The following is a 13,775-nucleotide window of genomic DNA, read 5'->3' on the forward strand; positions in this document are numbered from 1 at the left end:
TGCGGGATTTGACTCCTGCGCTCTGCAAGAGGGAGAACAAAAGTCAAAGAGAAGAGAGTCAGAGATAGGACAGACAAAAAAAAAATGATTCGATTTTGGATCAAGCCCATTTTCGATCCACTCAAAACCGACCCGGACAACCGGATACTAGAACACATCTCATGTTATTTCTCCCAGTGTTAGAAATTTGATTTAATTTAGTAGAAGAGATCATGCATGGGAAGATATATATGACATATACTTCTACTCCCATAAGCACTAAAAGATCCAAAACGTATTCAAAGATTTGAAAATACTTAGATCCATCAAGATTTGTAACATTAAGAGGGACAATAAGGAAATGTACCAAACTCTATGTCAATTGTACATATAAAAAATACAGGAGATGCTACTACCATTTGTGTGCAAATATGGTTAATCAATTTTTCCCCATAATTCAAGCGTAGGTTTTAGCATTCTCACATTTATAAATCTGACTTCTTTTTTGTGGTTAATTACTGCTTGACTGAAATCTTTCATCTATATCATAAATTTACTCATGACAAGGAAAAGAAGTAAATACAAATAACCAAAAAAGAAGTGGTCTCAAAGTATATTGAGTAAATACCATGAAAAACCCCAAACTGGTACACCTGTGATAACTTTACCCCGAATTAATTTTTTGACCACAAAAAATCCCAAATTGGTGCACTTGTGATAAATTTACCCAAAACTAATTTTTTGACCACTAAAAACCCCAAACCAGTATACTAGTGACAAATTTACCCTCCGTTAAATTAAATTGATACTACGAAAAATCACAAATAAGTAAAATTGTGTTAAAACCCCAAACTGGTACATCTGTCAACTACCACATGTTATCCAACTCAGCAATTTGACTGTAAAATTTAACGGAAACTAACGAAGGGTAAATTTGTCATAGGTGTACCAGTTTGGAGTTTTAGATAGTCAAAAAATTAGTTTTGGGTAAATTTGTCACAAGACTAGTTTTGGGTTTTTTGTGGTATTAACCCAAGTATATTTGCTAATCTTCTTTGTATTTAAATGGACCGAAACCCATCAAGACCAATTGGATTAGACTTTAACATTCTAAAACCCACTTTCACCCGACCATTAAATATTTTAAACAACCCAAACACAATGCAATTATAAAAATACGAGTAAAAAAATGGGTGCATGACCCGTGTTGATATCTCTAGTTCAGCTGAGTTTGAGTCTTATGTCCGGCGAGCCATTTGAAAGACAGATAAAAAAAGAGTACCGAGCAAGAATCACAACTCTAAGATAATCAAGGAAAATAACCATCAAGGTAAATCAATCAACAAGAAGGGGAAAATGATCAGAGGTGAAACCTGAGAAGATCAACTGGGTTGGCCTGACTTTAATGATTTATGTACATAACTTCAATAAATCCTCGTCCCAATGCTCAAGACTCCGAAAATGTATAGAGGAACTTGTAAGATCAAATGTCTTTCAAAGTTCACAACGACATTGTTGCTATTTTATAGAGAGTAAAAGATAAGACTATAGCCAGGAAGCAAGGAACTCTTTATGTGTCAAAAGAACTATATTTATCTATCTGCTTTTGAAATTGTTCCATCTGCTTTTTGACAACGTTCCTTAATTCATTTCGATTAAGAAACTTTGGCATGTTTTCTCTCATTTAGCCTGCAATTCAGACTGGTTGTCGTTCCTCGTGATTCCTGAAAAGGCAAACACTGTTCGCTTCAGACCATTTTTCGTGAGCACTCGCAACGTCCGGATGAGGCAAAGTGATGGAATGATACTTGACTTGATTTTGTAGTTTGGTATAAACTTTGTTTAATGGTATTTGGAATTAGGGATGCTAATCTATGACGCAACACAATGACATCACTCGACCAATTCGATGCTGATTCAACGTTCTATCAGATTTTGAATGAAATGTGATAAAAGCACTTTACTTGTTGCGGAATTATAGCACATTGTGTTGTCCGTCTTGTGAGCTGAAAGCAACCAAACAGGGGGGATCAGCTCTACGCCTCACCGGACCTGCCTGGCGTTGTAAGATGACTGGCGGTTCGCCCCGGCGTAACAAAGCATCTCCATCCACACGCTGTTAATGAGCTTCCACCTTTCCAGCATAGCCATAGCCAGCAAAGTCCTCGCAAGACCCCGTTCATCCGATATCACGTCCCATCCCGACGTCGCCAATGCGTCGTGGTCCTGCCCCAGGGTTCCAAGGATGCTACCATGAAGCAAAGCTGCAAGCACAGGCGTCCTTCATATTACTAAAATTAGTGAGAAAATCTTCTTTTAAATAATTTCTATTTCCCTGTCTATACTCTTGCCATGTTGGACAAAGATTTTACATGTTTTTTTTTTTGGTAAGGAAAGATTTTACATGTTGGAATTCATTTTTCGTGATAAAAAGCCATGTTGGAATGAAAAATTAAGTAAAATATCCATGTAGGACGAATTGTCGGAATAGGCACTCAAGTGAACGATTTTACTCTGATGTGGTACTCAAGTGAGCGAAAAAAAAAAGTTACGGCACTCAAGTGAACGCCGTATAAAAGTTATGACACTTCTAATGTTCTTATCCTGTAGCAAGCAAAATGTCATCAATAAACAAAACTAGAAAAGTAAACTTGCTTCCGCTGACCTTCATATATACATCGATCAACAATGTTTTCCTTAAATTTAAAGGAAGTTATGGTATTATTAAACTTAAGATACCATTGTCTATAAGCTTGTTTAAGTCCATATATTGACTTCTTTAACTTACATACCATGCGTTCCTTTCCTTTAATTGAAAAGCGATTAGGTTGGTCCATATAAACCTCTTCCTCTAAATTCCCATTAAGAAAGGCAGTTTTGACATTCATTTGGTTTAACTCTAAATCATAATAAGCCACTAAAGCCATAATATGTCTAAATGAATATTTCTTGGAGACTAGTGAAAGATCTCCTTTCTGAGTAAAACATTTAGCAACAAGTCTGGCCTTATACGGTTCGATATTACCTTTTGTGTCGCACTTGGTCTTAAAGACTCATTTACACTTGACCTTTTTACATCCTTCTGGTAATTCAACAAGATCCCAAACTTGTTTTCAATTCATATATTTTGACTCTTCTTCCATGGCATTAAACCAATTAGTAAAATCATCACATTCCATGACGTGTGAAAATGAACATGAATCATTACCAATTCCTAAGTCAATTTCTAACCACATCATCATTACAAATAGCTGACATCCGATCTCTTTGAGATCCTCTCAATGCTATCTTTTGTGGCTCAACTACTCTAGGTTCAATATTGACATTTTCTGTCACGCCCTGAACCCTACGGCACGTGACAACCCTACCGCGGTCGATTCAGTACGACGTCCCAGGACGCGTCGCCGACCCAAAATTCGAAACAGAGAACAATGTACATGCGGAAGCAATATAACACCCGTACATAATATAACAACATGACCAAGGATATCAATAATTACAATAAATACAACTTACATTAATAACAGGGATTTACAATATCCATTGACAGGCATATACATCAACCAAAAATGGGTCATCAGCCACTAACTTCAAAAAGGGGTATGTGGCTCGGGCGGTCATGCACTATCTAAAAAGGGCTCCTCCAAAAAGTATCAGCCCTATCTAACTAAGGTCAAGGCTAAACACTAGGGCAATCAGTCCGAGTTGGATCCTGAGGTCTCGGACGAATCGTCAAACGACTCAGACTCGGAATCCATCGAATCCGGCTCGGACTCGACCTCCACTGGCTCCTCCTCGGAATCGCCCTCCGGCTCCGGCTCCAGCTCCATCGGCTCCAGCTCGGGATCGGACTCCCACTCCATCGGCTCCTCCTCCAGCTCAGAATCCATCTCGAAAATGATCGGCCGGGGATCAAAATCCTCCTCAGACACGGCGTCAGGGCTGTTTCCCTCCCCATCAATATCCTGCGGGTCCCATTGGCTAAACCCGACGATCGGGACATCAAAGGTCCTAAGGGGTCCATAAACCCCGAACGGGTCCCGAAAGCACCAACCCAGATACTGATGAGCCTGGAACTACGGCCCACCCACAACGACCCAAACTGTGGTAAAATGTCTAATGTAAGTCTCCCCGTTCCCTGCGCGGTACTTGATCACCGACCGCTCTATGCGGTGTGGGATCCCAAAACGAATCGGCACACCTGCCATCTCAAGGTTGGGGGTCTGAAAAGTTGGGGTTTAAACAACAGTGAAAATAAATCTCAGCGAGTAGGCCCTCTAAACCTAAACTAGGCTAACATGCACCTCCTGACAAGCATTAAACAACGATAGCACAGTACACAAAGGATTTAGGCCCTCGGGCCCAAATCAAGCATTTTAGTGACCCTGCAGGTTAGGCACATAACAATGGCAATAATAAGGCAGAATCCCATCATGGCACACACACGTAATCACTTGGCCACGGACACATGCCATGCACATGCTTACACTCGTTAATGCACTCTTGCACACATGCCATCACTATGCAAATGCTCATGCTTATTTCTGCACACTTGCACACGTGCGAACTTTCCAATTAACACCGACCTGCGTTAAACGCATCAGGTCCGATCCGCGTAAAACGCATCAGGTCTAACATTTTGAGATCAATCTCCGGCCCGCGTAAAACGCATCAGGCTCATGACACAACTCGCGTAAAACGCATCAGGTTGGCCATCTTCCGGTAATCCGGGCATCGTCCCGCGTAATACACATCAGGACGGGTTCAATACCCCGCGTAAAACGCATCAGGGTTTTATGTGATCACACGTACTCATACCACCAATTATTATATGAACCCTGCGTAAAACGAATCAGGGTATTTTAGATGATCACATGCTCATGCTATTCACGCACACTCGCATATGCACATGTTATGCCAATGCTCGATGTGCACACTCATGGCCATAACGTCCACACTCGGCATTCGTAAAATTTCACACTGAGCATTCAATTCCAACATAGCCACATGCTCAATTAATGCCACAACATGCTCAACCCACATCTTGCCATGCCCGAAGAACCAATTAATCCAAATCAGCCCCGACATGTAATTGGCACCCAAATTCAAGCGATTAAACCAATATAACTACGCACACTCAAGGTCCGCCAAGCCTCTCAATTCTCGGCCACATCTAGCACACAACATGGCATCCCATAATCAACTTCAATCCATGCATAATTCGGCCACTACATGGACAAACCAAGGCACGCACGGTAATCCACAATTAAGCCTTAAATTAGCCGAACAAGGTCCAATTAAAGCCATAATGCACAGCCACTACTCAGCCCATTCTAGGTCACCAAATCACATTAAAATTACCACACTAAGCCACCAATAACATCACATATTCAGCCTAATCATCCTCCACAATTTAACCCCTAAAATACCCTAATTAACCCATAAAACTTGTCTAAAGTGCACATAATCCTAATTAGGGTTTAGGGTTTGTACTCACAAGGTCTCAAGCTTCAAATGTGTGCTGATCGCGAGAGAAAACGGGTCGGACGACGGCTGGTTCAAGCCGGTTCAGCGGTGGCGCTTCGGGGTCCTCACGGCGGCGCTCGGCGGCAAACGGCGGGCTGGGGCTCTCACGGCTAGACTGGGCGGCGAAGTGGGGGTGATGGTGCTGGGGATGAGGTGGCGAAATGATGAGGAAGAAGGGCTGAGGTGGTGGTGGTGCGGCGAGATGGTGGCGCGCGGCCGGTGGCGGCACACGGGCGGCGGCGGCTTGGGGGTTGCTCCGGCGGCTTGGCTGCTCACGGCCAAGGAAGGAGAGAGTGGGAGAGAGTGAGGCGTGAGAGAGGGGGAGAGTTGGCCGATTGAGGGGGAATGAGGGGGAGAGAGAGATTGCAAGAGGTTTTGATGAAAATGGTGAGTGGGGTGGTTGACCAACCTACTAAAAATTCCCATTCTACCCACTCCACTAAAATTATGATCCAATGGACACCATTTGAAGACCAATCACATCCGACCAAAATCAAGGGCCAAGATTAAGTCTTGATCAAAATATCCAAGGGTCATTTGGGAAATAACAAGGGTGATGGGGGGCATTTTTGCCCAATAATTTCGGTCACCAATGGGCTGAACAAGGCCAAAATTAACCTTCCAAAATTCGGAATTAGCGCTTAGGGTCCAAGGGTAAAACGGTAATTTTCCGATCTCGGGCCGAAATTTCATTTTTCGACCATACCGATCCCAAATATGATTGGCCACACTAGTACAACGTCGTCCTTGCAAAATAGTCGTGTACGTCCGTGAAATTTGACACCCAAGTCCGAACTCAATTCCACGATCAATTTCGCTCAAATGCGATTTTAGCGTCTCTCACTAACGGGCGGATGTTTAGGGGTTACGCATATCGACCTAGGGTTACTCGAGTCGTGACGGTCTCGATTTCTAAGAGAACACGAGGATTTTATCACTAGTTCCGGAGGTCGCGATCGTTCGGAATAAGTTCGAGATTGTTCGCCACGCATACTCTCGTTCGTGCGGAATCACCCGCGTTCCGATCGTACATCATTGGCCAAACCAAATCTGTCACCCTCCTTGGATCGGCCCACATTGGCCAAAAATATTTCTTCGTCGTTTCTCGGAATCAGACTCGATTCGCGGTTGAGTTTTTGGGTCTACGTACCGTTTTCCTAGTTAGCCATTCCCTATTGGTCAGTATCCCGAGAATGATCAGTTCCGGACGAGACTTACTAAAACGAAATGAGAAATAACCATCCATTTCATTGATCACAAAAGTGGATCGAATTCAGGATGTTACATTTTCATTATAGAGTGTTTGATCATTTATTTGTCGTCATTGATTATTGTCGGGTTGAACAATAATATTAGGATCAATAACTTTAGACTTGACGGTTTATTCGACTCCACTACGTTGGTGGTTGTTTCGACCCCACTATGTTGACAATTACTTCTTCGATAGTTGTATTCATGATTGTCGACTCCACTTTTTGTCGATTCCTTCAAGATGGCAATTCTTCACTGAAGTGTCTATCAATTTCCACATCCTGACCAGTCGCAACCGTCGACTTCCTTTTAACGACGACAGCTCTATAGTGATTTTCTGAGAAAACTCAACACATAAAAGTTGTAGATCCAGGAGTCTTCGTTCTTTTGGCTTTGGACCCAGGTCAATCCAATCTGTCTCGACGAAGTTATGACTATTTTCCCAAACTAGTGCAGAACTGAAATTTCCACATCCTGACTAATCGCAACCGTCGACTTCCTTTTAAAATCGACAGCTCTATAGTGATTTTTGAGAAAACTCAAAACATAAAAGTTGTAGATCCAGGAGTCTTCGTTCTTTTGGCTTTGGACCCAAGTTAATCCGATCTGTCTTGACGAAGTTATGACTATTTTCCCGAACTAGAGCAAAACTGAAATTTCCTCGACGAAGTTATGACTGGTCTTGTCAATAATACCCAAAAATTAGTCATCTTTGGGTGTAAACATATACACAAGACATGTGTCCCTTATGTTGGCAACTTGATGATATTTGCTTCCACGTTGCCTTAAGTATCCACCATATGTCCCTTGATGATCTTTGATACAAACACTCATCGACCATAACTGAACCATGTTGACAAGTTGGCCATTTTTTTATGTGTCTACAATCTGCCCAAAGATCGAGAGGCATTTCCAGTTTTATATGCCGAGAAATAGTGAGAGCAGGATCATAATCTCTTAATTTGTGGTTTCAAGAAAATTGAAAAATGGAAATGTTGCAAACATGCAAATAAAAACGGGACTCACTAGTAGTAATCCTAAAGGATAAGTTTTGAGGGGCTGATTCCAAAAAAAAAAACACAAACTTGAGGTCGAGTGACCATTATGGTCCCAACTTTTTTTTGTCTCATAAAAAAACACCAGCTTTAGGTCGAGTGACAATTATAGCCCCAATTTTTTTATCTCATAAAAAAGTCATCAACTTTTACCCTTATCCCAAATCTAGCCCCCCGTTGACTCTCTCTCTGAAGTCACCCTTGTTTGAGAAAAAAGGTTATGGTTGTGAGCTTGGCGGATCTCGCCCATGGCGTTTGTCGACGGGCTGTGGTCTACAACTTCAGATTATGACAAAACAACGAAGTCTGATTAGAGATATTCAATTTGGAGATCTTTTTTACTTGCCAGTGAAGTGAATGAGACGAACAGTTTCGCCATTATTCTTCAAGACGTGACTTAGAGAAGAAGACAGTGAATAGTGCTTTAAATCCACTCAGCAAGCCACGTGGATTTATTGCTGAGGTGGAATAGTCAAGTTGGATAATAAATGGTTCTAAGTTAAGGGGTCCAGATTTAGGATTTAAATAAAAGTTGGTGAATTTTTACGAAATAAAAAAAAATTAGAGTCAGAATTGTCACTCGACCTAAAATTTGTGTTCTGTTTTTTAATTAGGCCAAGTTTTGAGTGCTAGTGTAAAGTTATACGGTGGAGATAACTGGTTCTCGTGGACTGTGGAGCATCACTGATGTCGCTGTCGTTGTCTTGTCAATGCCAACAAAAAGAACACATGAGAAAATGCCATTCACGTGGAATGAGCTTTTCCAAATAAATATCTTTTCATCTCAATAATTTGGATTGTGATATTGCGAAACTGTCCCCCCAGCAACAATTTCCTCCGAGGGAGTTTTGCTTCATCGTTTTAGTAATTTTATGTCAGTTAAGTGAAACATTGATTCTTCCATCAATACTATGTTATGTGAAGTGAACAGAACCTCGTAAAGGGGTTACAATATTTTTCTTTCTCTTCGTTAAGATGGTCTTTGGACCTCAGCAAGTCCTAAATTTATTTTGTCTGAACTCTTAGTGTTAAATTCGGAGGTATTCCCTAGAGAGAGGGAAGAAATAACTATCTCTCCAATTAGGAGTCTGAGGAACGTAGTCCTGTCAATCCGCTAGGTGTATACTCATAGACAAGTGGGGCCGACCCAATCGGAAGCTTAGGCTTCCCCTGCTTTGGTGAGATACCATCGGTAACTACTATCAAGGATCAAAGATCTCAATTAATTATTTATAATATCATGTTAATAAATGAATGCGTAAATTACTCATCCTATTTTATCTCTCAAGTACTTAAATTTTAATTTGAGTCTTCTCTATTTTTTAAATAGACTTGCCAAATAAAGTTAAAACCTTAAAAACTTTTCTCTTTTCATGTATATGTGTACAAATTCTTTCATATTGTTTCGATAATTTCTTTCCATAAAGTTCTAGCAAAAAAAACCTGTAATATTACAAAATCCTTTAAATTTCGATTTTTTGCATCCATACAATGTGTAGTTTGTGCAAAAGAGATCTCAACATGGATTAAGCAGTGAGCGAATATTCATCTAATACACACATTAAAGTTTTCACTATCTTAATTTGCCGACGGGCTGTGCTTGCTAATGTTCTTTTTGGGAAGATAAACAGTGCATCAAATCCGATTGAACCAAAGCTTTTGGTTCTTTTTTTCTTTTTTTTTCCCTTGGTTTGGTCTGTCAATTATAGTTAATAATCTCAACTTGATTTAATTATGTAGCCCTAAGCTAGTGTGCCCGTTTGAGTCAATTCCCATTTTTTTATATCTTTATCTTAGGAAAGACCTTATTGAATATGTTTTTTCTTGCGCAATCAAAATCTCAAGTCCTTTTCAAACCCGTCGGCGAATTGATGCTGTTCAACAGTTGATTTCACGCGTTAATCATGATTAACAAAGTCGTAAACGACGTAATTGCAACACGCAACATTCAATTAGTGCTAACCACCTGTTTCCAAAACCGACGAGCCGTCTTGACTCCCCACGCGTAAGTGGCTCTTACGATGGTCCAAAAGCTCATGTGCTCAGATCATTAAATTTACTAATATTATCAACCAGATTGGTCAACTTCCCCACTTTTTCTCATTTCTTGATGACAATGAAGCGTTTCCCTAGGGTTGACATTGTTCGAATTATGGGTGTCACATTTAGGAGAAATTCTTTTTGAAGGATCCTATCATCGATCCACTTACATAACTAGTTAAAAGAGTACCAACATGCTAAGTGGATTTTCTATGTGAAAGACATTCAAAATGCACTGAATTTTCACTTCGTAATTGGTAGGATCAATGAGTTATGTGGTCATTTTCACTTCGATGATACTAGCTCAAGATCCATTATGAACTTTTCGATTTTTATGTGTCGTCTTTAATTTCATTAGCAAAAGCATCTTCACTAATTGGATAGAAGTGCTTATTTTGTTTACAAGTTTGGGAAGATTAGACAAACCGAAACTCGAAGATTAACTTTGGGAAGTATAAATCCATAATCAACAATTGAAAAAGATTGTTTATCCTTAATCTAATGCATAAAATTGGTGCTAGTCGTAATTGAATCCATTAGAAACCCTAGCACACCAATTATCCAAGTTGACGCTAATTCGATTCTGCTTGCGCAAATGGTCCAAGAACCCTAGCCCTAAACTTCCCCTGTTTTTCCCCAATTTGATTCTTAGAAAAGCACGGTAGAAAGAAAATAGCATCATTTGCATGGATATTATCGTTGTATCCTTAAAAAAGAGAGACAAAAAAGGACGTTTCTTGGACGTCATTCTTTGCACCATCGTCCTAAGCAGACCTGAGAGACGTCCATCGTCACATCAGGTCCCTTCGTCTGGCGTCGGTGCCTATTATGGAGGAAAGTTTTAAGAGAAGATATTTTTGAATTATTGGTACGAGTTTGGGGTATCCGTGAAACGGAAAAAAAAAAGTTTTAGAGTATTAGTGTCTCACAGGGAAAACTTTAAGATTAGTTATGAGATCATCCCTTGATGTTATGGTACGCATATTTTTTTTATAGTGTAAAGTGCCAATTCTGTTTGTAATCAAATCCTATTTGCTTGGAAGCCCAAAAAGAGGACAAAGTAAAAGGGCGTCCTCGAACTTCTGCGTGACCTTCCAAACAAACAAAAGGAAATAAACAAGTTCAACTGTGTTCACGTTTTCTTTCAGGGCAGAAATGGGGCCAACAGGTCAAACCGTGTATGTCCAGGCTGGTCTTCTCCTCCTGTGTCGTTTTCTTACATTATGGAGCTTGTCTTTTCATTTTCCAAATGCATAATTCATACAGTAAATGTATTTTTAATTTCAAGATCCCAGCTCACGGAAGTTTCCATATCCAGCAGCAGCCGCAGCTGACTGCCAACATCTCTGCGTCCTTCGTCCTCTATAAAGGCCACCTCTCCTTCTCCATTTCTCTGCACATCGAATTCACATATCTACAACAAGAGATACCCACATAGACACACAGACATAAACACTCTCTCTCTCTCTCTCTCTCTCTCTCTCTCTCTCTCTCAGATACTCTCATTTCAAGACTCAGACAGACTCAAATAGTCACAAACAGGTTTCTTGGCTCGAAAATGAAGGCAACTTCAGAGAAAAGGTACGCCCTTCTGCTCGCAGCAAGAGACTCGGACTACGTGAAGAAAGTCTACGGCGGGTACTTCAACGTATTCGTCGCGGCCTTCGGGGAGGAAGGCGAGAGGTGGGACCTTTACAGGGTCGTGGATGGGGAGTTCCCGGACATGGACGAGCTCCACAAGTACGACGGCTTCGTCGTCAGTGGGAGCCCTTATGACGCCTATGGCAACGACTACTGGATCCTCAAGCTCTGCTTCCTCTTGGAAACTCTCGATGCCATGGACAAGAAGATCCTCGGGATATGCTTCGGCCACCAGGTAGATGCATGTGATGAATACAGAACTAGAACCCGTTAATCCCAATTGAATCTTGATTGCATTGAAGCCAAATATTCTCGTGTAGTCATCTGTGTCAGTAGCTGAAGTGGGGCTTTCTTGAATGGGTTTCTGTTGCAGGTGCTGTGCAGAGCATTGGGTGGCAAAGTTGGGAAAGCACACACAGGGTGGGACATTGGGCTGAGGAAGGTGAGGATTGTGAAGGATTTGTTCCCATGTGGGTATTTGAATGCGATGGATGATATCCCGCCAGCTCTATCCATTATTGAGTGCCATCAAGATGAGGTCTGGGAGGTCCCAACTGGTGCTGAAGTCATTGCATTCTCCGAAAAAACCGGCATCGAGATGTTCACAGTTCGTGATCGCGTTCTCGGTATTCAGGGCCACCCTGAGTACACCAAAGACATTCTCTTCAATCTCATCGACCGCCTTCTTAACAACGGCTGCATCGAGGTAATTGATCAACCGCATCACTAATGTGAATACCCTTTTTCTTCCTTTTGATGCATCGGCGACAATTTCCATGCTTTGTCCACTAATCTGGTGATACTGTGACTTTTGCAGAAAGGTTTCGCTGAAGATGCCAAGTTCGCTTTAGAGATGACAGAGCCAGATCGAAAATGCTGGGAAAGGATCTGCAGAAACTTTCTCAAGGGAAGATAGAAGTACTGCTTACATTGTAGTTCTTTCATTTTTTTGGTTGAATTTTTGTTTCCTTTTGTGACTCCATTACTGACCAAACGTGGTTAGAAGAAACAATGTACGAGCTCGTTCATAAATTAAAGTATATACGTTTTCCAATGACCGGCTTTTACATATTTGCCAGAACAAATGTTGGCTATTGACATAACTTACTGGTTGTCTACATTTGGATAATCAGCCCAAAGAATACTTCCCCACCGCCACAGTCGGCTATTTATTCCTTATTTCAAAGTAGGTCGACTCTTTACTTCCTCTGTTCTTTATCTAAAGAAAATAAAGATTCAAACTTCTCCCACACTGATTAATCAACATGATGAAATCTTTATGTCAATATATGCCCTGGAAAAGATGTATGTATATCATCAGTTTGAGCAACCCATCTGATTTGTTTACTAATCTAATATGTTGTCCTTCCTAGTTCAACCTTGCAATTCCGATTCTTAGACAATATAAGCAAATCTTTATGCCTTCATGTGGATCTAAGGATATGAACATATTAAATCTAAAAAAGTTTACCCTAGAATCCCAATCCTAAGAATAAGTGAACAAGAAGTAGATAGAAGAATGTAGGTTGGAACCCAAGGGCATTATGCCTTCTGCATAACTTTTTCTCAGGAAGCTTTTCTATGCTAATTTAAAGATATTCACCACCACAAGGTATCAGAATAAATTGGGCAATATCAGAAAATCATGCTGTTCAAGATTAAGTAATAAAAGTAAATCCAGCTACATGTCTCAAACACAATCTACAGATTTCACAATCTATATTAACCCTACAACATGAAAAATGATTCGGCATAGACTAAGAAGCTAAGGTCTTGTCTGTCTTCTGAGCTAAAATGAGCCAGATGAGAGTGATCAACTCTCCACCTCGCGGAAGTTGGTCCGCGCGGTGTGACAATCCACAGTTCTTGGCAGCAAAAAAGAGCATCTCTATCCAGAAACTGTCTATCACCTGCCATTTGTCTCCCCTGTTCCACAACAACCGGGCAAGGCTTTTGAATTCGATATCACGTTCCATTGCAATGTTATTCTCGCATGGGGATCTTGTCTCAAGCAAGGGGGACTTTGTTGAGTAGTCAGAATGCTCCAGGAAAATTCCTTTTCTGTTTTAATTAAAGCTTCCCTTTCCAGGATTGACTTGATCTTAGAGCAAGCATGTGCAAAGACAATATCTCCCATGATGACCGATAACATGTAAGGATGAACAGCTAGAAGGTACACCATATAATCCGAAATCAATTTGCTTCCATAGGGAAAATTGGACGAGTCATCATATTTGTTGCAATGTGCCATACGGCAATGATGGGAATAGTGACTTGAAATCT

General features: G+C 40.9%; 1 protein-coding gene across 2 annotated transcripts; it reads left to right on the forward strand.

Annotated features, from left to right (window-relative positions):
* The first annotated feature begins 11,215 nt into the window (after positions 1-11,215).
* On the forward strand, positions 11,216-12,546 carry LOC115677493 (gamma-glutamyl peptidase 5-like). Of its 2 annotated transcripts, none has more exons than XM_056320723.1 (3): positions 11,216-11,727; positions 11,866-12,223; positions 12,310-12,546. In XM_056320723.1, the coding sequence occupies exons 1-2, from the start codon at positions 11,410-11,412 to the stop codon at positions 12,220-12,222; spliced, it is 675 nt and encodes a 224-aa protein (XP_056176698.1). In that variant the 5' UTR covers positions 11,216-11,409; the 3' UTR covers position 12,223; positions 12,310-12,546. The 2 variants fall into 2 exon arrangements, with proteins under 2 accessions (XP_056176698.1, XP_030456528.1); XM_030600668.2 differs by having other exon boundaries at positions 11,223-11,727; positions 11,866-12,198.
* Positions 12,547-13,775: the final 1,229 nt, after the last annotated feature.

The sequence above is a fragment of the Syzygium oleosum genome, unplaced genomic scaffold, assembly GCF_021117445.2.
Source record: "Syzygium oleosum isolate NSW1041296 unplaced genomic scaffold, Sole_v2.1 Sole_v2.21, whole genome shotgun sequence".
Classification (NCBI taxonomy): Eukaryota; Viridiplantae; Streptophyta; class Magnoliopsida; order Myrtales; family Myrtaceae; genus Syzygium; species Syzygium oleosum.